General features: G+C 43.1%; 1 protein-coding gene across 2 annotated transcripts in view; it reads right to left on the bottom strand.

Annotated features, from left to right (window-relative positions):
* LOC306975654 (latent-transforming growth factor beta-binding protein 2-like) overlaps positions 1–25,577 on the bottom strand; it is a 72,459-nt gene that overhangs the window by 14,245 nt on the left and 32,637 nt on the right. The window contains exons 6-26 of one of the 2 annotated variants that reach the window (XM_079573277.1): positions 24,740–24,946; positions 23,177–23,445; positions 22,152–22,254; positions 14,666–14,740; positions 11,849–11,971; positions 11,597–11,761; positions 9,133–9,423; positions 8,510–8,529; positions 8,263–8,299; positions 7,589–7,651; positions 6,507–6,632; positions 5,530–5,658; positions 5,203–5,322; positions 4,872–4,991; positions 2,468–2,587; positions 2,267–2,389; positions 2,047–2,172; positions 1,813–1,938; positions 1,607–1,732; positions 1,381–1,506; positions 912–1,037 (exon numbers count right to left, since the gene is read on the bottom strand). In XM_079573277.1, the coding sequence (XP_079429403.1) occupies positions 912–1,037; positions 1,381–1,506; positions 1,607–1,732; positions 1,813–1,938; positions 2,047–2,172; positions 2,267–2,389; positions 2,468–2,587; positions 4,872–4,991; positions 5,203–5,322; positions 5,530–5,658; positions 6,507–6,632; positions 7,589–7,651; positions 8,263–8,299; positions 8,510–8,529; positions 9,133–9,423; positions 11,597–11,761; positions 11,849–11,971; positions 14,666–14,740; positions 22,152–22,254; positions 23,177–23,445; positions 24,740–24,946 (2,721 nt within the window). The remainder of the gene's footprint in view (positions 1–911; positions 1,038–1,380; positions 1,507–1,606; positions 1,733–1,812; positions 1,939–2,046; positions 2,173–2,266; positions 2,390–2,467; positions 2,588–4,871; positions 4,992–5,202; positions 5,323–5,529; positions 5,659–6,506; positions 6,633–7,588; positions 7,652–8,262; positions 8,300–8,509; positions 8,530–9,132; positions 9,424–11,596; positions 11,762–11,848; positions 11,972–14,665; positions 14,741–22,151; positions 22,255–23,176; positions 23,446–24,739; positions 24,947–25,577) is intronic. The other variant, XM_079573278.1, reaches the window with a different exon arrangement.

The raw sequence follows: 25,577 nt of genomic DNA, 5'->3' as shown, positions 1-25,577 counted from the left end.
GAACAAGAAGTAATTGTACAAAAATGCCAGTTTATTATTTTAGTTTCAGCTCTAATGTGTTATCTGTGAAAAGGGGACTGCACTGGGACTAACGTGGTTAATTAGAAAAGCCCTTATTAGATTGCTCTGGCTGTTTTATTAAAAAGGGTGGAAAGATAAGTATGCAGAACAGCCATCAGGTCCAAAAAGGCGAGCAGGTGCCGTATAATCGCTGAATCTACAAACAGTCGCTGCCTCCCTGCAACGGGATCACTGGACATTCCACGTCAGTCGGCGGAGTTGCGTTTCAAGCTGAAAAAAGGAGCGTGGGCTGTTGTTAAATCATGGAGACAGCTCTGTTTTGCCTTTGAGCGAGAGAAGCTCGTTCAGGAACACGGACACCGAGGGAGTGGTTGACTTCATTTCAAATTAAAGCGTTAATATTTTCCATGGCATCGGATAGCTTCATTAAAATCCTATCATCGGCCGGCATTGGCTTGTTTTATGGAGCTCCATTCCCAGAGTTATCCCACACATGTCAGTGGGGGATCTTCTCTTGTGCTACATTTGAAACAACAGCACTGTGCGTATGACTTACTGAATCTATCTAAATAATCTTTTCTATTCTCTTCCCATGAAGTCATGACAGATACAACATTCCCTGATTTGTCAAAGCAGCCGTTTCCTTGCATACGACTCATAAATCATGTCTTGACAAATTAGAGGCACCATAAAGATCTTTTGGAATCATGTTCTGGGTCCTACTGTGTTCTTTTGTATGGTACAAAGAGCATTACCTGGTCCTGCCCTGTTCAAAGTACAGCCACACTGTTCTAAAATACATGTGATTCTCATATTTGTTTATTTTTTATGCCTCGGATGGACAGTGAGCACCTGCTTTGTTGAAGGCCTGTAGTGATTAGATGCCGTACCTTCACACGTGTAGCCGTCACTGGACAGTTGTAGTCCCGCTCTACAGCTTATGCAAGTGTAAGATCCTTGAGTGTTGAAGCACTGCTGGCCCGGGCACACATTACCCCTCAAGCATTCGTCTACATCTGGAGAGGAAAATACGTAGATCCTTTACAATATGGCTGACGGACTAGAAAACCAAAGTCAGCCAAATGTAATCAGCTGCATTGGTAAGACAAAGATTAAGATGCATGTCAACAGCTGCTAACGTCATTTTCTATTCAAGAATTGGTGTCTCACTGTGTTTGCCGAGGATCACGAGGGGGATGCCAGGGCTGGACGATAGTAAAATCTAGTGATGATGTGATGTCTGAGCAGTGGGGTATCTTTATCTAATTTTAATGATTCCCTGTCAAGTTGTTATAACAAATGACCCATTGTTTTGAGCCAGAAATAAAAGCATGACTGCTTCGCAATATGGTGGCTCACCATCACACTGTTGTCCATCATCGGAGACGCTGAACCCAGGCTGGCACACAAGGCACGTGAAGGAGCCGTCAGTGTTTATACATGTTCCCTGTGCACACTTGTTAGGAAGTAAGCACTCATCAATATCTGAAAGAGAAAGGGAGGTAAACACAGTGGTTTATAGACAAAGATATCAGTAAACACTTTCTAATAAAAGTGAAATTGAATATATGATGAAAAATCCCACCTTCACACAGCTCTCCATCATATGACACTCTGTAGCCTGTGGGGCAGTTCTCACAAGTGTAAGAGCCCTCCGTGTTAAGGCAGATCCCGTTGGCACAGGTAGACAGTGTCTGGCACTCGTCGACATCTGAGCCACACATGCACACAGAAGTACAGTAGGGGTGAACTACGTTCAGTAAATATAATAATAGAAGCTGGATGTGTTACCTTCACATCTCCTCTGGTCTGAGGACACTCTGTAGCCGGCCTTACACCTGGTGCAGGTGTAAGATCCCACAGTGTTCGCACAAATCCCGCCCTGACACACATCGGCCTGGGCACATTCATCCACATCTGGAAACAAAGACCACTTGACAATTATCTGGACGCGGCACTGAGGATGACTTCACCCAGAGTTTGTTTAAATCTGCTCTTTGTGTAAATCATTAGAGAATTTCATACCTTCACATCTCAGTCCATCGAGCGATGGTCCAAAGCCAGGACTGCACCTCTGACAAGTGAAGGAGCCCATTGTGTTGAGGCAGATCCCCGCAGGGCACGCAGCTCCAGCTGCACACTCGTCCACATCTAACAAAGACAAAGCATTTGTGCACATGATTATGTCATCCAAACTAGTGCTGCAGAGACTGTGGTCCAGAGCCCGAGATGATTCTTTGCAGACCTTCACAGGCTTTGCCGTCGGATGTAACTTGGAAACCATGGTTACAGCTGCACTTGTAGGTTCCATCCAGATTTGAACAGCGCCCATGTAGACACACTCCAGGCTGCAGACACTCATCCACATCTGCACAGAGGATAAAGTTAGTCCTCAGTGGTGCCATAAACCTTCACTGCAAACAGGAATAATAATATTGAGAGTTACCTTGGCAGGTGTTGTCTGAGGACAGTTTGTATCCTTGGAAACAGCTGCACCTATAGGAGCCCTCAGTGTTGACGCACCTTCCCTGGCGGCAGACAGTTTGGTTCAAGCATTCGTTTACATCTGTGAACAGAGGTCAGAGGAATTTAAGTAAAACAGCCTTCTGTCCTGGCGTGGATACAGAAGTGAGGAAAAAACATCAAAACTTCATTCATATTTAGGTGCATGAACTCTCGGCAGGGCCACATAGCACTGTTTAAAATAGGCTTTTTATCATTTGGAATAACAGACTCTTAGCTTTACAGCCCCAACAGGGAAATTAATCCATTGTTACAGGAAACTCAAGAGGAGACAAAACAGTGTAAACATGTACGTATTGTGTCGCGCTGCAGTACCAATGATTGGGCATAATTAGCGAGGACCAGCAGTCATTAGGTTACATCAGCAGATCATTATGTCTTTTCCACTCCATGACTCAAACTATTGACCGTGGAAATATGTCACCCATAAACTTTCTGCTGAAACAATGTTTTATAGTGGAATCTATCGGAGTGTTAACAGTTTTATAGGTCAGGTGATGGTGTGGAGGGGGAAGAAAAGTCCAATCATGCTAATAATACGAACTAAAAGCATGAAGACACATTATAAGTGAAGGCCCAGTGTGTATTAATTATGTGGAAATGCCAAAGGGAAAAGAAGTAAAGCTGGAAAAAGTCATGTATATTCTGTAGACCATGATGTTGCTCAAATAGACTTTTAGAGTTTGAGCAAAGGTTCAAATCCAGGGCAGTTTTGTACAAGAAGTAAATATAGTTCCTTTCTTATACTGAGAATGATGCTACAGTGACCCAGCCTGACAGTGTGTGCCTTTGTGAAGGTGCTGCCAGAGCTATGTCAGTGCAGCTTGACGCTTGATTTTCTGCAATCATCCAACATCCTCAAGTCCTCCACGATAAGCCCTGACACGGCTACAGAGCTGTTTTTTTCTATCACACCAGCAATTAGGCTTATCCCTGATTTGCTCAATTGGCCACCAACTACTGTGCTGCTGTCAATTGACTGAGACAGACCCTGGAAGCCAGCTCCTGCTGTTTAATGTGACTCCCGCTGGGCCAGACATATAGTATAGGGCAGGTCTTTCAGCTGCAGAGAGCGAAAACATTTACCTTCCATTGGTCTCCCTCATTTAGCTCAGTTCCTCTGTTTGACTATTTAAAGAAATTTTCAGTGGAAGGAATAACAAAAGAGGATTTGTACAAACTAAACTTGCCAGGGCGGTATTTTCTCTGGAAGCTACAAATTCATGGGACCACCGAAAATAGAAGGCAATGGCAATGATGTGTTTCAATCAGCGTCAGGGCCACTTAGCAATGGCTCCTAAAAACCGGTAGCTGAAGCTGATGACCAGATTTTCCATCATTCCTACATGCTCCTAGTCGTAGCTCATTCACATCTCCAAGAAAATTCAACGTGGGAGCTTGGGTTTCCAAACAAATTAGCAGAGTTGAAGGTCAGAGAGAGGGAATGTGGCAAGTAACACGAATCGGTGTGCGTTATGTAACTATAGGTGTGTTCGCTTAAAAGCACATGGTATTTCACTCTCCTGGATGTCAAGTAATAATTAATTGAACTAAAACAAGGTCAAGATGAGTTAAAACTTGCACCCGTTAAAATGGTTTGGGCCAACTTACCTGGTAAGAGTCGCTCTAGTTGGGCCCAGTATTACGGTAATCATTTCCCACAGCTTTCAAGCAATAATATACCGTGGCCAAGAAACAATATTTGGATTCAACATATTAAGGTTTTATAAACAAACCCCGGAACCTGAAGCTGGGAAAGCAAGAATAACACAGTTTATGTTTTCTAACAATAATGAGGAGTGGACCGGCAGGAGGAGTAGATAAACTAGTGCACATAAAAAGAAAAGTGCACATGGAAACAGTGAAAGACCAAAAGGGCGGAGGTCTGAGCTCAGCTTGACCACGCACAATATACCAATCATCACCGCGGTTTGGTTGTCCCACACAAAAGACATTAAACATTAGGCCTTTCGAAGCACAAAACAATTTATTTTGTACTCACTTTATAAACCTCCCCAGACAGTAGGCCCTTTCAATAAAAAGGTGTGAGCTAATTTATTTTGTGGCAGTAGCTGAACTGCTCTGCATCATGGCATGTCCACACGTCATTAACAGCTTGTGTATTTGCATCGTTGCTATGGAGTTTTTTTTCCCCCCCCGTGCCAACCGACATAAGAGGCTCGCTCGACGTAAGTGTTACCGAAATGCGGAAGCTTTTAGAGTAAGAGAGGGAAACCCGGCATATTTCCATTCTGTGGTGCACGGGTTTAGCCTCAGATGCACTGGGCAAACTGAGCTGTGCAGTTCGAGTAGTGGTGTCGTCTTACCCACACATCTGTCATGGAGCGGCCTGAACCCCGGGCCACAGGCTTGGCACAGGAAGGAGCCCAAAGTGTTGAAACATAAACCGTCCGGACAGGAGCTGGGGTCTCGGCACTCATCCACATCTGCCCAGGGAACAGACAGAGACACAGGCACATGAGGATTGCTCATACAAAGGTCAACCCTAAATGAGCTGAATTAGACCATGACATTGTTTCTCTCAACAGTTGATGGCAAGGGAAAATAACATCTCATATGAATAGGGCAGTGCTGATAATGATGTATACATTTTCTCATTTCTTTTAGTAACAATTAAAGCTGTCTTTGTGAAGTTACCTTCACATTGGCCTCTCCAGGACTTGGCGTATCCAGTGTTGCATTCACAGGTGTACGAGCCCTCGGTGTTGACACATTTGCCGCTCTGGCACTTATTGGGCACGTTGCACTCATTAATGTCTGCCAGTTTGAATGAAACCCAGGGAAAGAGGAAAAGAAAGTGACTATTGTGTTCATGAACATTAATTACACCTGGCGACTTTTAAAATTGACAGTGCTGACAGACAATACCCTAATAGACACTAGGAAGGCTAACAGCTGCTTGTTCTGGTGGCTTTCGCCCATTGGAAACCTAATACTGTACGACGGCTGTGGACTGCGTCTCACCTTGACAGAACTTCCTGTTCTGGGTGATCACCTGACTGTAGCCGCTGTAGCAGTGGCATGTGAAGGAGCCGTAGCTGTTGATGCAGCGGCCTTTCCCCTCACATGGGTCGTCATCGCATTCATTTACATCTGCACAACACACAAGCAAAGAATTATGCTACATTTGTGAAACAGCTTCACTAAAATGATTGTTCAGTTTATTTTCTGAACACTCATTACTGATCTAACTCAGACCAAAACTGAGTAGGGCCTGATATGTCACACACACATCTTTCTGCCTACATGTTGCTAAAGGTAAATCATTTTAATTCTCCTGACTCAATCTCTATCATTTGACTTTAAAAAGTACACAACCGTATGTCAAGTACGTTTGTCCAACTATGTCAGATGTACAGTAAATAAAGCGCCCTGGAGTTTTGTGGTGCTTTATCAATGTGACCTTTATTTAACCACTAGAGTTCCATTTGGACTTCAGAATCTCTATTCCAGAGGATTCTTTATCCCACAGGGGACCCTATTGTACATGTTACTTCTATGAAAGGGTAAACCTATGCAGGAATGAAGAGGCAAAATCCCAATCCAAACAGAAAGGCCCCATCTTTTGCTGTAAGGCTAGAGTGCTAACCGCCCATATGTAGTTAATTTGGGCAGAAAGAGAGCTAAAGGCGTATTACAGAGATAAATCACTTTCCCGACTGTATTGTAGTGTACGTGCATTTTTCAAAGATGGCCCAGAGCCCAGCTCCACCCTGAGCGGAGAGCATTACCATGAGGCATCAGCTCTTTGGACGCTGTAAGATGTTGTCAGGCGTCACAGCACAGGTCAGCGTAAACACAAGGCTCCTTTCCACTCTGGATGACTTGTGGGTCCTGCGTTTTTGTAACAGTTTTGAAAACTTGCCATTGAGTTGATGAAAGACAGAACCCTTTGGTGTCGGCTTGTCTGTGTCTTTGTGTACGTTTCTCCTGATGCTTACCAATACAGTTGGTCTGCAGAGCGCTGAGCTTAAATCCGTGGTTACAGTCGCAGGTGTAGCCAGTTTGCACGGGGACACATCTCCCATGACCGCATATGTTAGGGGCGCTGGCACACTTGTCAACATCTGCAAAACAACCGCAACATTCCCACTAAAATAAATATTTAGGGCAGAGGACAATACCCTTGACCAAGAGTTACGTCATTTTAGGAGAGTAAAAAATAAAAAGCAGCATTCTTCGAGCATATGTTGAGAGAGGGTCTGGCTGTTTTATCACCATAGTTTTGGATGAAAAGGCAGGTTTACGGGACAGTAATGTTCGAACAGGTGCAACATAGAGCTAACATTGGGATGGAGAAAAGCTGTCATGCTCAGTGGAGCTTAACACTGGTGGTGTTCCAGTCTTTTCAAACCAAATGAACTGTGATAGAAAGAGACATTCACTGACACTCTGTGTCAAACTGCAGAAAAATGATTATCTCTAACCTTTTCGTGAGGGAAGAAAGTATTCAGTAGATAAGCAAGACATTGCTATTATGTTCAAACAATCTTTCTTTTAATAAGGCCCTGTTCAGTTTTCATCAGTATAACTTTAATTGCAACAATTGCAATTAAATGTTGATTATGTTCTATAATTATGATGAAAATGATTAAATCTGGAATATTTACTGATAATGCCAATTTAACAGTATGTATCATGGACTGGCAAGCTCAGAGAAAAGTCCATAGCATTAATAGAAAATCTCTCACGACAGCCTTTCACACTTTTGATTTTTCCGTGACTTTTCCAAACTGGCTTCACTGTCGACTAGACCCTCTTCCAAAAGTCACGCTAGATCTTGGTTTCTCACATCCTGCGAAGCATCGTGAAGCCAATTTGGCGTGAAGAAAGGAGGTCAAATTCAAGCAAAACACAAGCCCTTCCTAGCTAAACTCTGGGTAATCCTACAAATATGTATTATGAAATATGCCAAAAATAGACAAGGCTGGGCTCTGGGATGTACTTTGATGTGGCCTTTCAGTGAAGTGCTTGTTTTCGATGACCACACCAAGAAAACAGTGGTGTTTAAGCGTTTGGTTACCTGTGGACAGACCTGTGTAAGTTGTGTCCTTTGAATCTGGCCGCTGGTTGTTGATTGTTGAGTCTGTGACAGGGGAAAGAGTGAGCGTAGACAAAAGAATTACAAACAAACAACACGGGGCTTAAATGTTCTGCTTGTTATGGCAGCAAATCCACATTGGGCCGACAGCTATTTTTACATCATCTGTGCTTTGGTACAGGCTAAAAGTTAGATAACCAAAATAAACGGTTTGGATGTGTGGGGTGTAGACAGCGTTTGTCAATATTTGGACTATCGTGAGGTTAAAGCGTTGTTTAAATATGACAGGATGAACTAAACAAGCTCAGGGTAAGGAAAAAAGCAACATCATCTCAATAATAGACGGCTTTGAGAATGTCGGAAAACTTTGTAGAATGTAACATAAATAAATAAATAATGAAATTTGATTTTGGATTTGTCCGAACTTGTTGTTTTGGGATGTATTGCTGCAATCAAATTCCAACCTTTTCATGAAACGAGAAATCGTATCTCGATTTCAACTTCTGGGATGTTGTTTATTTTCTACTATGACTAAATAATGGTGTGTGTAACATTTACAAATCAGTGCCTTCTGTGTTTATTTCCATTTCATACAGATTCCTAAGGATTGTGTGCAGCGTTTCTACTTGAATGAAAGAAAAAAACAGCATAAATACCTGGATATTTCAATGGTGCGTCGGTCACAACAGCTGGCTAGAAAACAGCACACAGAAAGCTATTATGTTACATATTAATGAAGCTGGCTCCTGTCATGTAAGTCATTACTGCTGCGGTGCGTGTACGCCGTGAAATGTGGTCTGAATAAGTTACGCAATCATAACAGAACCTCCAGCTGAGAGCACATCGCACAAAGATAAACATATCAGGCGCGTGTGCCTGCAGCCTGACAGCAGCGCAACTCACCGGGATCAGGATTTCCACATCTGTGAAGAGAGAAACGAGGAGAGGTGAGGAGTAAACACTGACAGTCTCTTTATATTAACAATGGGGTAGCTACAAAACACATTCGACATACAGGGCAACTTGTGTCTGTGTGTGTCATTCGACTGGAGGTCTTTATATTTCTAAAACAAAGCTTGTGGAACACCCACAGTTACACAGTACTGAAAAGCACCAGTGAAACAGTGAATATTTAGGAGAAAAAATACCTAAATATTTGCGTGAAACTCCTTAAACAAATCAAATAGTCATAGCCAGGCCAAGAAAGTGTTTCCTAAAGCACTAAATCATAGAGATAAATTATCTGAGAAATTAGGGGCCAACTGAGGAATGAGTAACATGGATTTGCGTGTGTGCACAAAGCTAATACACAGCAGGATTAGGCCTTGAAGTATCCAAAAGAATTTACAGAGAAAGAGCACTTCCTGTTGTTGTTTGAAAGGCCATAAAAATATAAATGATTTGCTTCCTGTGTAATAACGCTTATTCTTTAGCCAAATTGTTTTCGTTAGCCTAATTAAAAAGTTGTTTTTATCGAGCATGAATCTGTATCTTATAAAGTCTGTGCACTGAACATAAATCCTCACCATCTGTCTGACTTGGCGTGTTGTTGTCCACGTAGGGCGGGTATGGCGGGTATGGCAGGTGTGGTGTGGCCGGTTGTTGCGGTACTTGTGGTGTCTGGGGGTACACGGGATGCTGTGGCAGATGGGGGGTGTGGGGGTCAGACGGAGGGAGCTGGGGGTAGGTGGGGCTCTCTTCCTCCCACGACAGCCCCGTGTTCTGCAGCTGGTCGTCCAGCGTCCGGAGAGAGATCTGCACGTCTGAGCGCGAGTACGTGTAGCCGTGACCCACTGGGCAGATCTCCTTGAAGTGGTCTGCAGGGGTCCACACACACACACAGACATAATCACACACAAACAGTGAGACAAAGGACTCAGTGTTAAAGCACATTTCTCCTGCATTTGATGGGAGTGAAAATCTGACCAAGCCTACAGACACTGACGGGAATGTGGCTGCCAGTCTGGGCCAACATCCTCACCACCCACTAATCAGTCACTCACACTCCACATTCAAGATGAGTGAAGTGTCTTGCTAACTCCACGCTCCATTATTGTACACTATACTGAACAATAATGGAGCCCTACATTTTTCATTATTATTAAATAGAAAAAGATCTTACTTGTCACTATCAACAAAACATTTCTGAGACAATGGAAGCCAAGTAAAAACCCACTGCTATAATTTAAGCCTTGAAGAATTTGGTTATGACTGGAGGAATTAAATCATCAAATTGTACAGAGTAGAAGAGTGAAGAGTGGAACTAGGACAAAAGGATTTTTTGGTAAGTCCAATCCCCCCTTTCCCCTTTGAAACTCAAATAAAGTTTTGCCAGTACATTGTGGCTCATATTGCTGCCAAGAGTTCATAGCAATGGCATAAGCCGCTGTGTAACCGTCAGGGTGAACTTGAGGCATTATCCCATGAATGTTAAGATGAAGTTACATCTCCTGCTTACATAGCTGCCAGACCAAAGCTGTCACCAAGACCCAGCAGCGACAAATTACAGAAAGATCTTCGCAGTCAAATGAGCAAAGCTGCTACACCGGTAAGGGAACCTTCGGATCATGTAATGCAGCCTTGACCTTTCAACTCCTCTGTGTAGAAGAGTGCAAGCGTGGGGGTTAATGGAGGATTGGCTTGCAAAGATAAAAGGATATGGACTGCACCTCTTTGTCTGTGAGCACAGCAAACCTCAGCAATGGTGAATCCATTACAAGTGAGAAGCGGCCTGTCCTCCCACTGACCTGAAACCCGCAACTCAACGCCAAAAGGAGTCTGGAGCGAGGATATCGGTCATGACAGATATGTGGTCCCTGTAAACGCTTGTGTAAATGCAGGAAACGCGTATGATAGGCTACTGAATGATGAATTTAAAGTACATAAGGGGGGAAATGGGGCTATATACGATCAGCAGCCACATCTAAAGAAATGGAGTCAATTTGGAATGAGGGTCAGTGGGCTCTTGTTACTCAGCCCGCCATAATAGTCCTGGCAGCATTGTCCGAGGCTCCAACTGCTTGTCAGGCCGTACAAAAGCCAGTGTTCCCTTGTAATCAGAGGCGCAGTGTCTGTCCCAACCGAAGCAACGCCATGGAGGTCTGTCTGTGTGTTATTAAGCGTCTCGATTCACTGGCCAGTTCAGACGCTCCATAAACCAGCCAGCTTCTCTCGCCGACTTTGAAGATTAGATTGGAATGAAAAAAAGATGACTTACTACTTCCCATGTTGCTATTTAATACAGAAGTAAAGCAGTGAAGGTCTATTAGTGGGCTCTCTCTGAGGGCTGGAGTGATAACACAAACCGGACTCCCACTCTCATTTAGCTTACAAAATATGAAAACCGTTATGTTTCTGGTGCTGTTCCACCCCAAACAAATTAGGTTATGTTCAGATGTTTTACATGCCGAGAGAAACCAGCGTCTCTGTGAACTTTTTCCAAAATTCTACTTAGATGTCACATGGTCATTTGCACATAATGCTACATTTATTTGTAAAAATGCACACTTGGACAAAATGTTCAAGTATGATCCTGATACTTGTGGTAGAATCTTGTCTACTGGATGCTCCAAGTTTGTGAACAGGAAGCAAGTCAGACTTAAGCTTTAGCAAGTCTATTTTGTAAGGAGCTGTACACACAATCTTCTTAAAAAAAAAAAAAAAAAGTCCCTACACACTGCCCTTCAAAAATCTGGAATACAGTATTTTATGTTTGAAAGAAAGTGAAAAAAACACGCATTTTTGCAAAGTGACATGAGTCTGCTACTCGTCACATCCAAACCCACTTCCAAAGAAATCAGCCCAGTCTGAACAATCATAACTAATTACAAAAAATGAACAGACTGATTCTTTGTATGGATTGTAAAAATAAGAGAGCTGGCCAAGGCAGGACAAAGGAGCCAATGCAATGCAGGTCCTTGGCATGTTCATTTGAAGTCACAGAGAGCCTGTGAAAAGCAGGTTTTGAAAGCTGGCACCGGTTGGGCATACCTGACTCGGGTAGAGGACAGCGTTCACAGGCGTGCCCCCAGGCCTTGCCCACCCGACTGCAGCAACAGATCTGCTTTGTGATGTGTTGAGTCAGAGGTAGCGAGCACGTCCTGGCCGACAACGATCTGTAGCACAGTCCCCTCTGGTCTGAAACCGCCTTGTCAGCTGCGCAAGAAACATTCACACAACAGCGGTATGAGTTACACAAAACACTCCACAGAAGTGATTGAGTGTCAGTGATGCAGTACTTACAGATGCAGTGGCTCCTGGCAGGGTCCAGCATGAATCCCGGTTTGCACGTGCACCTGTAGCTCCCTTTAGTGTTCAGGCATTCGGCGTTTTTGCAGATCCCGGGCAGCGAGCACTCGTTTATGTCTGTAAAATACGCCGCATGTCATTCACAAAGCCACTCAGTGCATCGTTATTGAGAAATGAGTATGAAGTCATATTTTGGAAAACACTCTGAACTCCCTACGAACTGCTTTAAACATGCAAGTATCGATATCATCTATTGCTGCGCTGTCCACATGGTAGAGTATCCAAAGTTGACGCAAGCAGATGTGACGCAATTTTTAAGACAGAAGTCATTTGCACTTAGAAATACGACTGGACTTATCAATAGATTTTTTCGTCCAAACGAGCAGCTGCTATGAGGCGATGAAATGTGAAAAGCTACAGTTGCACAATGAGAGTCAGTGTCAGTAAATTCTTTGAAAATAGGAAACAAAAGAGCAAAATGAGAGACACTAAAACATCCTGAGTGAAAGCTGTAAAAAATTATTTCCAGATTTGATGGTTAGTGGAGTTTGTTCTTAAGCCACAAAGCCAAAACACTGTCCAGTTAACATGCCGAACCAGGAGCATAGGGGGGACATTCTTGAGCCGCTTAGTCATGCGATCTGTCGAGGGACCAGGCAAATGTTTGTTGTTGTTCTGCGTTAAACAAAGCGAACACCATTAGGTCTTTTCCAACAGCTCTGACGACTGGAACCCGACAGCCTGCCACCACAGGCCCCCCCATTCTAATTAATCGCCCCTTGTTTGGTTGTTTCGCTTCATGCCTGGAAAAAGTGATCCCACAAGGGCACCAGGGCTGATAGACTGAAGTGAACCCAGATACGGGCGTGATGTGTTTTCTTAAACAAGCAGTTGTTTCTTCTTTGTTTTTTCCACGTTTCTAAGTTCATTGCATACATGTGAAAGGGGATCAAACATTTCAAAATAGCTGTCGACACATTGGTGCAATATGTTGGCAAGCAAATAACGCCCATTTTAATATAAACAAACGGAGTCTGTCAGTGCCTTATTAGAAGTGAGCATGGACAAACCCGATTCCTAAATAGTTATGACACTTTTAATTGTGAGGGAAAACAAAATGTGTTCGTGTTTTTGCAACAGACCATATACAATATGTCAAGAGTTGAAGGGTGAGGTATTTCACCATTTCATAAAAGTTTGTCAAGCTATAGATCTGAAGAAAAGGGGCATTCAATATCATGTTATTCAGGCTGGATTTTTCACTAGAGCACTGGTAATTAGGTTTACACAATTTATGGCAAATGAAATTATCCTATGGTTGTCTCCACTTTTTAACCCTTCACTTTGCAGACGGCTAAGGTCAACTTTGGGCTCAGTGGACATCACATGGGGTCGTTAATCCCAGGTCCGCTTGAGTCCCAGATTAGTGCTGTTGGGGAGTCTGCTCGTGGGATGACTGGGATTGGGACTCACTTTCATGACAAGCTGTCACGACCGCTGCAAATCATAACAATTATTTTGAATTTGTGCTCGGGCGCTCACATGGACATCTGTGAACATGGAAGGCTTTAACTTGTGATGGTTGACCTCGAATGACCCCACCTGCCTCACCCCACCGACGGCTGAGACACTGTGAACATTCACATCAACATCTGCAAAGGTATTTATGAACAAATACTAAAATGTGCAAAATGCCAGAGGCTGGATTGTTCATTTTGTTGTAAGCTTTGACTAAGTTGATTCAAAAATGTTACTGCGCTTTGTAAGAAATCCAACATATATTCTTTGAAGTGGTTATGAGTAATGTGCCCCGCTCTATTCTCCAGTCTACCACCCACAGCTGGGACTCCGATCCAGGAAGTTCTGCTACAAATGGCCAATTCAAGTTCTGAGAAGCGTCTTGAGCAGATAAAGCCGTTTCTCTGAGGCTGGGAGCAGCGCAAGCCTTTGAAGGAAAGTCTTGTCTTATAGCTGTGGCCATTCAGGTCAAAACGCAATCAGTGAAAATAACATAATGCCTGTTTGAATTTAGAACAGGCTCTGTACTGTTGTGAGCAAATCAATGGTAGGAACCACAATCAGGCTAGACACTTGAATAGTAATGACCAAATCCCAGCACAAGCAGCTTTTTGGATCGTTTCTGCCTCAATGGAAGGGCTAAGGACCAGGCCTCAGCTCTAAAGCTCTCTGGTAAACACTGTGGCTGAGGCAGGGGTGCCTTTTGGATCTATGGGAACAGCAGTAAAAGGACAACATCTTGAAACAATCCAAATAAAAGCATGAATAATACAAAGATAAAGCTGCTGGCAAGTTTACTCTGCTGGAAAGTAAGTGTCCTTGTTCGCAGTTTTACATGAAAGTATTTCCCTCCATTATTCGCCCTCAGCCCTCAGATTTGTTTTATCGAGTAATAAAAGGGAAGTGCACGATTTTGCATATCACCTCAGGTTAAACCACAGAGTGCGAGTGTAACGAAACATGATAGATAAATAAAGGCATGGTAATTATCTAAATGGTAATGCTGTTGGAGACCGTGACATGGAGCACACTCTAGAATTTTACAAGCCACACAATCGGTAGCAAACCGTTTCTAAAGTTTTTACGTAAGACGTTCCAGACAGCGTTAAAAGAAATGTCTATGGTACTTGCTGCTGGACAACAAACAAGTTTCTGGCCCGATGTACAGTCCACAGTCCAGACACAGGCAGAGGTTTTGGAGTAGTGATCAATAGAAGTGTGACGGTCAAAGAGCACTGGACATCCTTTAAGTTGACAGAAATATATTTATAAAATACTGAATGTATAACTTACCTTGACAGTGTGTAAGATTGAGCCTTTTATATCCTTTGGAACACTCCACTTGCCCATTGGCAATCACTGCATATGCTGCAAACAGAAAAGGAAAGACCAGTGAAAAAAAAACAAAAAAAACTCATTGTTCTCAAAGACAAATGCCTTTTTGTCTGAAAGATTTGCATTCTCAACTGCAAAGACGCTTCAGGAGTTTACACTATAGCTTACAGATGTGAGTATCATGGCAAGATGAAAAATAAGGGGACCCACAGCAGGGCCCTGAGGGACTCCAGGCTGAGTGTATGGAAATGGATCTCCATCAAACAAGCATTTATAAGACACCACTGCCATCCAGCACAACGTAAGGATAACACTCGACGTCATCTATAATCATATTACCTCCAGCTCTCCCTCACCCCAGAGACACATGAAGAGAGTGCTTACATCACAAATGTGTGGAGAAAATCTACATGACAGGCCTAACCGTAACCATTAGCTCCAGCATAAATCTACTTTAACGAGAAACTAATGTGTCCATTGTAGACCAGAGGCCACCAGGAAACACTGTCTTCCACAGCAGTAAAGGTGATGTGAGCTGTAAGTGTGTTCATCTGAGGAGCTGCTGTAATGCCCTGTGCGGCCATACTCTCACTGACTATCATCATTCATTCAGCACCAGCAGAACCCAGCATGCTCCATTTACTGTACACAAGGGTCAGTGCCACTCACATGGCACAGGGGAAGTCTGAATCTGTGACTTCAATGGCGTGTAACTGACAAAAACATTATGTAAACCATGAATGGTGTGAAAGTAGATGTTGCAATAGTCTGTATTTTTAAGTTTGTTGCTCTTTACTGTTGGTTCAACAATCTTAATCCCAACATTTGACCAGCTATGACAAACTGCATGTTCTTGGTACTTTTACCTTTGCCTCCTGAACTAAAATTGCATGTCAAATGAACCATTAACAAATCAGAGGTTTTAAAGTTAGTCTAATTTATACTACAGCAGATTTTCCATATCTTCAGCAGCACTATTTGGAACTTGCTACCAGAGAAATAGACTGAGATTTTGGCATTTTCAAGAATCTTGTTGCAAGCGACCTGGGGACAAGTCTTATAAAACATGTGGAAAGAATTACCGCTGCCCATAGCGTTCAATACAACAATCCTATTCCTAATCAAATACAGCATGTGCAGACATGTCAGCAATCCACAATTTGAATAGCATCTGTGTCACTTTCCCAGGAACGGCTGGAATGCGTGCCACACAGAGGTTCTTGTGGGAATGGGGTCTGGAGAGTGGCTGATGTTATGATCCTGCTGGGACCCAGTGGAGCGGGCCCGGTCCATTCACCTGGGGCTCGGCGGGGCAGAACTAGGTCAGCACTAACGGGGGCTAACTGTATCAAAGCACTGCTCACCTCCTCATCCTCTCAGGGCTGTGGGGTAATGAGCTGTTGTGGTTAGGATTCGGGCTCAGGACCCCTGTAGAGGCGGGATCAAGAACAGTCTGGCCCGAGTGAGAGTGGGGTGTACATGTCAAAGTGAGCGCAGTGGGGGTCCTCCCTACACCTCCATGAAGCTTATTAGCAGGGGCGATAGGTTCACAACAGGGCATTTTCCATGAATATATTAATGTGGAAAAGAGTTGCAAATATACAAAGGTGTAAACCAATGGTTTCCCACCAAGTACCACCTCATAAAATATTGGACCTTCGAAGTACCACCAGGCCTATATCAAGATCAAATCTGGGTTAAACTAAAGCTAAACTAAACTAAAATGGAACTAAATTGGACTTTTTCAGACTTTTTTAACTGGATGTAATCATGTCTAAATTGCAGATGACCACCTGACCAAGTACCACCTGATAAAGTGTTACACGTACCTCAGTTTGAGAATAACTGGGGAAAACAACTATTTTACGACATACACCGCATAACCGCATTAACACTGTTTATAACACTGTACAAGCAGTAAATCTACCTGCTACTTTTAAATTTACTACAATTTACAGTTGACTCGCAGACAATAATATTACAATAATACAATAATACAATAAAAATGTCCTATATAGCGTTTCTAAAGCTTCCATGAAGAGAGGAATGGGCTGGTGTTAAATGTGTGATTCAAATGATGACAATTTCACAAAAAATGGAAAACAGGGTGTTACTAGTTTAGAGTTTAATCCACTGTCTGAGAAGTAATATTTGTCCCGTCTGCCTCACGTTACAAAACCAATAAACAAACCATTGATTCCATGACACACGTTAAAATGAGAATTCTTCTAACAATTAAATTATATTATATTTTACCGCCCAACCTTCATAAAAAACATGAAGTTGTATATGATTTTTTGAAAGCTGTGGTTAGAAAAAATATGTCTATTGCTAATTTGGATATTTAGGGCATTTTTTTAATTCCATTATTTTGAATTAATTTATTGAGTCTATAATTTACAGCTGTGAATATAGGCTCATTTTATGGGTCTCTAATGACATTTCTCAGTGGCACCAGCCCCATGCGGCTGCGTTAACATTTTACGATGTGCTAGTTCCCATGGCTGTTGCTCTGGTCATTTGCGTAGAAGACAACATGGCATTACAGGGGCAACGGCTTGCAACACTGATCTCAAGTTACGCATTAGTGTTGCCCTTGGTTACGAAAACTTTAATGGTGGATCCGTCTGTATCCCACGACACGACAGTGCAGACAGAAGGCTCCCAATCTATTTAGTCCTCTTTAACACAGGTCACAGAATTATTTATTGTCTTTGTCCATTTGGCTGTGTCTGGGATTCCTTTGGCACCAAGTCAATAATATTTAGCTAAAGGCTTCGGCCAACACAAGATTCTTAGATGTTTTTATTCGTGTTTGTTGCTTTCATCTTTATTTGTTCAGATTCAATCCTTTAAGCTGATTTTCTGTTTCTGAGTTTGTGCGAATTGGAAGAAAGAGAGGGTTTATGCAAAGTAGAATTAAAGCAAAGACAAAAAGACCGGAAGTCTGACGGACGAGACTTTTTCCAGTGGGTTTTTCAGCTTTGCAGAAGTCATTAATTGTTAATTTGGTACAATCATGCGGACCACCTCCAGAGCAGAGCTGTGTTAAGACGAGAGGGATCTGGTCCATCAATCACTCGGGAGAGAGCCGTTCCTCCCTGTGGATGTGACGAGGAGGAAGCCCTGGTCTTTGGCTCCTGGACTTAAATGACCTGGGGAAGTGAGAGACTACAAGGAGCCTGCACGGATGCCAGCCACAAAAAGGCAACAGGAGACAGAGTTCCCTTCTGTGTCATTGGGGGCTAGTCTTCGGAAAACAACGGGCCAGAACCTCTACAGGACCCTTTCCAGTAAACGACCCGCTGACAGCCGGCCACTGGACAAACTGCTGCACGGACTGAAATCCAGTGGTGAAAGACCACTAATTACTGAGCCCTCTGTAACTTTATTTGCTTGGCCTTTACACCAGAACTTGATTGAGAGAATGAGATGAATAATTTCCTCCAGTTCTTGGCACTCATGTGGCTTGAACATAGAGGTCACAGCAAAGACACTTGCCGCAGTCCCACAATCACAGAATGGTAAATGAGACGCTAAGACTAATAATTGTTATTCTACTGGCCGTTGTGACTCCACATGCACACATAAATAAGTTTGGTGAAGTGACTTGCCGAAGGACACATTGACAGTTTACACCACTCACCATTGGAACCTAGGGCAAATACGCTAACCACTGAGGCGTTAATCCCTGGAGCAGCCCAAAAAAATTAGATGATCCTTCTGCAACAGTTAATTTGTACACAAAACATACGTAATGTATTTTCTATTTTCAAAAGCGGGTATTTTACATCTCGTTTTAGACACGGATTGTTTTGGTTAACGGCCCTTTTTCCAAGACGTTAATGGCATCGAACAAAGTCACAGCAGCTCCACATTCCTGAAAGATCCCTGTGGAAAATCAACCACCTCTGTTGATTCCAAATGAAGACATGCCCAGTAAATTCTCTTTTGAGTATAATGCTCTCCAATTAAGAGACGGAGCAAAACCTTTCAACAGGGATCAGCTTCTCGGGGCTGGCACGGCTCTGGGCACATATAGCTCTAATAGATTCCATCAGTCCGGTTAGAAAAGGATAACGCTGTGTCAACATTTATGAATCAAACGCTGTCGAAGCTTTGAGAAATCTTTGTCTGATCATTCTAATCGTCGTAATTCTGCGCCTCCTTAGCCATTGACTGATGTTCATGTTTGATCAACGTTAAAGAAAAGCAATAAGCACCGACTTCTATGTCAGATTGTATATCAGGAGAGTAGATTCGAGAGGAGGGTTGTGGGTAGATCTGGATATCATAAAGCATTACGTCCTCCTCACTTTTACTTACTGAACAGCGATGAATTTATAAGGCAAGAAAACGGTTGAGGGAGGAGTGAGCGCAACTCTCAGAGATACTCGCTGTGACCTCAGGATGACCCCGTTGACTTTGGGAGGTCAGGTTAGTGAAAGCCAAGGCTCCTGTGGGTGTGGGGTGCTAACTCAACACCCGGGAGATGCTCTAAAAACCTCCTGGCAACAGAGAGAGAGTGCGTTGCATAGTGAAAGGATGCAGTCAGCAATGTCAGAGAGAGACAGAAATCCCATTAATCCTCAACAATACTGTGACTGCAGGACTGTCTGCGCTATTATCATGAGTCATGGCAGGAAAATTGTGTCGGTCACACTTGAAGGAGAGAAAAACATGACTTTGGGTTCTAATAATTCATTAAATCCCAAAGAATGTCAACTGAATATTGGGGAATTTTAGCTATATAATATACAGCAACTACAAATCAGAACCAGCCAAGCCAACGTTCATATTTATGTCAATGATTATTCCCTTATCTATTCCTTGCAGCTGACATTTTCTTCCACAATGTATAGCTTGTAAAATGACTTTATCTACATTTACGTAACACACTCCAGTCACACACTATTTTAACAATAATTTTTATGTTTCTAATTAATGAACCACTGTAACATTTCTGTCTCTTATGGTACAATATTGAGCTAATATGTATGATTTTAAGTGCAATTCAATCTCGCTGTTATGCAAGTGTACGTCAGGCAGCCAGTTCCTCAGAACGCCGTGGATGGGAGGAGATGTGTAGTATGTGTCGCCTTGCATTAGGAATCACACTTGTAGAAATAAACCAAGTTTTGTGAAAACTAGGGGCAGTTATTTTTTCACTTCACCTCCTTATTAGAAGCAGAAGAGGGAGCGGCCTACTGGCAGTTCTTTTTGACTCGATCTGGATCTCATTACGCTCCAGGAATCCTCAGCATGTGATTGTGTGAGGCATGGGGTCCAGTGAGGAGGCTTCAGCTCAGTGTGAAGGGACACGCTGGTATTAGTGCTTCCACAACACGCTCTCACACACGCAAAGACTTTGGTGTTTATGCCCTATTACTGACTCGGTGCATGTCCAGTGGAGCTCAATAGTGACTGCCCACCTGAAAACCCTCTCCAGTGCCAGATTGACAATAACATCATAATAACATTAATATGTATCTCTATAAAGGGAAAGGTGATTAAAAAATAATCGTACTATGCATTTTGATTTGACTGGACTTGACCCCGGACTTTTTAAGGGGTATAAAGGGTTTAATGTTCATATTATTGTTTCATTGACAGAATATTTCAAAACAATAAATTCAAATGATAAAGAATAAATTAATTAATCAACAAAACAAAAAAATCTGTTGATAATGGATGATTGTAGTTACACAACTTTTTATAAGAAAAGTCTATGATCATAAGAAGGAATCAAACATCCAGGTGGATTAAAATTATAAAGTCAGATCAATCAATACAACTGCATCTTCATGAATCAACATTCAAGCCAAGTTTTACGAGCAGCTTTAACATATCGCATTTCCCTGTCACATCTACATACTCTGCAGATCATTAACATTTAAAAACATGCATAAAAATCACCGTCTCTTCGTCCATCTGTCAGTAATGTACAAAAAGCACACTCTTCGTCAGCGATTGCCAAACTGAGCTGACCCATGGAGGCAGATCGCCAGAACAAAGCGAGAGCTTTAGTGACATCATTATCACATACTCAACAAAGACACAAGAGAATAATAAATGTGCGTGACTTTTCTCCACATAAGGCTGCGCATTGACCCACTGGCAGCGAGATGAATGAGAAGAGAGCACAGTGTCTTAGAGGGGCCGCACATCATCCCTGTCAAACACATAAGGAATCACGCTGCACGTCTGGAACAGAGGAGAGGTATGCACTTACATCAGGCCAGCGTCTAAACTCAGAACAATAACACCCCCAGGAATTCTAGGCATTTCTGATTAAAGCCCTTTCTAAGAATTATGGGACCTGTGGCGTAGTATGTGACGGAATTATCATTTATATTTAGACAGTGTCTGCTTTCTTCTTTTCCCGGGTGTAAACTGGGGCTGAAGTATGTTGCCCCTTAAATAACCAAAGAATGGACAACAGTGCCTCGAGTCTCTCTTTAACAAACATCAAAGCCGGACACAGAGGAAACATCTGGGAGCCAAAGGAGATGGTGCTGGAGACTTTGGAAGAGCAGGAGTCTGGCATACCAGAGGAGATAGTGAGTGGGAGAAAAAAAGACACAGCAGCAGCAGCGGCAGCGGCAGCAGCATCATGATGGATGGAGAAGACAGAGGGGTGACGCCTGCTTCTGATTAAGGCCAGTGTTAGACCGGAGAAGGCTGTAGAGAAGGCTGTAGCGGCCCTGAGACCACTGAAAGAGTTTATATAGATCTATAAAGTGGCAGTACAGAGAGGACATGGTCACACACATCTGTCACAGCTCTAGAAATGGTGTCACCACCCAGCGCGCTAGTAAGAAGACAACCTTTAGCTGCCAAAACTATTCCACACATCGGCTTGTGGCTTCTCAGACCATACCCAGAGACTGGGTGGCATTTCTGCTAGATTCGCCTTTACATCCAATACTCTTTAGTTACTTGTTAAAAACAGCTACATACCAGCAAGAGAACGAATGATAGATTTTCTAATGTTCGACGGTATGTTTTTGAAAACTCTGAAAGTAAAAAGCAGCACTTTTATCTTATCCTGTTGGCAGCAAGTCTAGATCATGAAGGGGCACTACCGCCATGTTACCCCTCAACTACAGCCACATCAATATATTACTTTGATTAGTTAATACATTTTCCTTTCTAGAAAAGAGTGAATATTACATAACACAGAATACCTATTGTTTCACCATCCACACGCAGCCGTGACCCTGGTACTGAGTATACTTGGACAGGCGGCGGATGACACATACTACATCTTGCTTTCATATACCAATGTTCACAATCAATGAGAACAATAAAAAGGACATTCCTTAAGCCCTGCACAGATGAAGCTAACCAGCAGCCTAGATTAGCCCTAATTTCATTTAAGTGCGTAATGGAACACAGTGGAGCACAGTGAGTCACTCTCATGGCCTCAGTCAGAAGGGCTTACCTGGTTTGGTCGGACACTTCTGGCACTTGTTGAGACCCCAGGAGGCTCCCACACTTCCACAGCAATCATCCTGTTTTGTAAGGCCTGGCAGGGGCTTGCCGCACTACAACAACAGCACACACATTAGAGTCTTAAACCCATTGTTATGTATTTGGGCTTGCACGCTTATTCCGAAACAAGCATGTGTTAGCAAACAGTTGGGAAAGGGCACGAACAGCTGACTCTCAGGAGTAATACACACACCTACCACTCACTGGCTTAATAATACATTTATACATTTGGCAATAGTTGTGACTCTGAAGACATATCAGATTGCGAATATCAAAGTTGGCCATCCCAACCCACAGCAAAAGTATGTTTTAAACGCCAAGGAGAAAGTTGCATTAGAAATACAGGCTGTTCCCCTATGCATTTACACAAAAACTAAAACTCTTTAAACTGAAGGATGACCCTAACGTGAGCTTAAATCACCACAACCAAGTCTCCTGAAGAAATAAAAGGTCCCAGCTTATTTCTCATGACACGCATTTGTCTAATTTTATCTGAACCTAAAACATGTCTAAACCAGTGCAACATGAGCTGGTCAGTGTGTCCCTGTAGTATATCGCTCTTCATCACAGATGGGATTCCTGTTTGAGGCAGCTGTGTCAGTGTCAGGATATGTGTACTGTGGTTTCCTTGTACAAGCACTAACTTCACCCTTTCATCACCTATATGATATAGCGCCATAGCCCTAACCCCTCAGCCTCCTCCATGTGGCTCCGATCAGAACGCGGTGACAGGACAAATCCACTTTAAACAAGGCTGAATCGACCAGTGTTTCCTACCTACATCCTACATCCAGCTACATTCACCTTGTAACCCTTATTCATATGGAACTCAACAGTCTTGGTCCTATTTCCTGTGTAGCAGCAGCAGCAGCAGCTTAACAATCAGCCTCCTCAGCCTAACTCTTCTCCTCTTCACCACCACCAGAGGGAGGGCGTATTTCCCAAACAGGCTTGTCTGTATTGTCTTGAACTCACCTGTCCATCCACCGTTTCCTGGAAGCATCTGCCAACACCGCCGCCGTTGGGATGTGGGTGTGGCCTGTGAGGGGCGTGGTCGTGGCTGTGATGGTGCTCATTGGTGGATTCGTGGCCGTTGCCCGGTTGCGAGCGCTGTTGCACTGAGTGAGCTCCTTCTGCAGGGGGAGGTCTGTGCCCGGGCTGGACGCGAGCCACTTGGTGCACATGCACCTCTGCCTCGGGAGGGTGCTGGATGTGGACGTTCACTATGGACGGGTGGAGAGACGCTGGGGAGGAGAGAGGGTGTCAGGAAAAGTTCTAACAGTTAAAGTTTAGGTGACTGACTTAATTCTTTGTAATTGAGTCCATTTCCATTAGCCAGTAAGGTCATTATAACTAAGTATAAAATGTTTACCATTTTTCCATTACCCGGGCACAAGTTTTGTCAGCTGAAAGTACTTTAAGCTGCAAGATCAATATCAAGTTTATGAACCCAGCCCATAACAAAAACTGGGTTGGGTTCATAAACTTCACAATGCATTTGTGTGTGTTTTTTTGTTTGGGAATTTCTTTCAAAAACCGTGCCACTGGAAAATGAGGACAGCCTGCTCACTTACTCCATTTTACTGCCTTTAAGAACACAACATTTGGATCCAAACTGGATCTTCCTCAGGTCCCACTCATGCCCCTAAATATCTTCTGCTCCCTGAGAGTGGATGGAGTGTTTGTTGGTTTGTTGTTTATCCAGGGCCGTTAGATGTTTGTTGTCTTCACGTGTGATCAGGATGTCCAGGAAGCTTATGGCTGACTCACTGTAACTCAACAACTATTAATATATTATTAAAATCCATCATATTTTCTTTTGACTCCTTAGAAACAACTTTAGAAACTCCCAAAGACTTACAAGAGGTGGGTTGTCTGCGTTTAATCAAATATTACTGTAGACCAAAATCGAATTTGCTGAACGGCTGAGAAGATGTTGCAATGTGGAGAGTGAGGGCTTTTGTCTGTCTGACAGAAAGGAAGCATCCATCTTCAGGGAGTGCCAAGGCCTTTTCCAAGAAGTGTGACCCCATTGGTGAATCATGATCTCTGAGACAGACGGAGGGTGAATCCAAGGGGAAGACGTAAACCTTGTTGAACAGCCGCAGCATGTGCGGAAAGTGGTGCTGTAGAATAAGGATGTTGCAATAGTCTACAGACACTTGGCTCAAAATTGATTACGAATCTACAATGAAGGAATTTTTCTTGAAACTAAAAAGGAACTTCTGTTTCTACTTACTGCCAGACCAAGCGAGAGGCTGCGTGTTGAGGAAATAAAAATGACAAAAAGACAGATGAAAAGGGAGATGGACATTAGCGTTTAGAATTTGTCTTCATGAGGTTGATCTGCTCTGTTTTTAATAGGAACCTAAAAGATCATCAGAAGAGCATCAGGAAGACAAAACTCATTTATTTGTTAGCTCAAGTACATAATGAAACTTGTGTGGGGCATTCATTCCTGTCTTGAAAAGCAATAAGAAGAACAGAACTTATTTCTACTTAATTTCTGAGGAGTCCTAATTGTGGCACCATGATTACCTTGTTGGTTTGACAGCGGCAGCGTGTACATAGTGTGTGAGGGAGGTCTGGGGACGTGCTGGCTGCCGTTCTTGGTGCTGGTAGGACTGATCCTGGGAGGAGGTGGGGCCGGGAGGTGGCAGAACTTTCCTGTTGAATTCGATGGACACCAGCAGAGGTCTCGGCCGATACAGCGACCGCCATTTTGACACGGGAGCTGACAGAAGACTGCAAAGGAAAATGGGATGAGAGATTAACTATTGACATTGAAAAATGTGCTTGGTTCACTATGATTATGAAATAATCTGTGCATTGCACATAATACACCCAAGATACAGTATATCATAAATACATAACTTTTATCAGACTATTATTTGTTCATAAGGCTTCACTTTTACCCCTGAGGCAATCCTAGGCACCTCCTTCTTTTATGTCCTTCCTTTTATAACCCATACTAATTACATGCTGCTGTGGCCCGATGAGTGATCGCTCTACATGCGATCATTTGTGTAGCGTAACAAGTGAACAGACATCTGTGGACTGCAGCGCGAAAAGCTTCTCAGAAAGAAGAGTTTTGGAGCCTCAAACAAGCTCAATCTGGGTGATTTATAGTTCGTAATTTACCATGGAGAAGGTGAAGAGACAGAGGGCTAAAGGCTAGCGTTGTCCAGATGGTGCATTGCATTTCATTGGCTCGATCGTTTGGGTGCCAGCCTGGACCCCCATTGCACCTGGACCGGCTCTTTATCTATAGACCTACTCCTGACACATCAAAGGTTCATCACGTAAAGGTAACTAGACAACCATGACAAAAACTCTGCCAATATTAAATAAGACTAAAGTGAAATTCTCCTATTGC

Source organism: Gobius niger (assembly GCF_951799975.1).
Source record: "Gobius niger genome assembly, chromosome: 16".
Lineage (NCBI taxonomy): Eukaryota > Metazoa > Chordata > Actinopteri > Gobiiformes > Gobiidae > Gobius > Gobius niger.
Note: the sequence above shows the minus strand (reverse complement) of the source record. Positions and strands in the feature narration are given on the sequence as shown.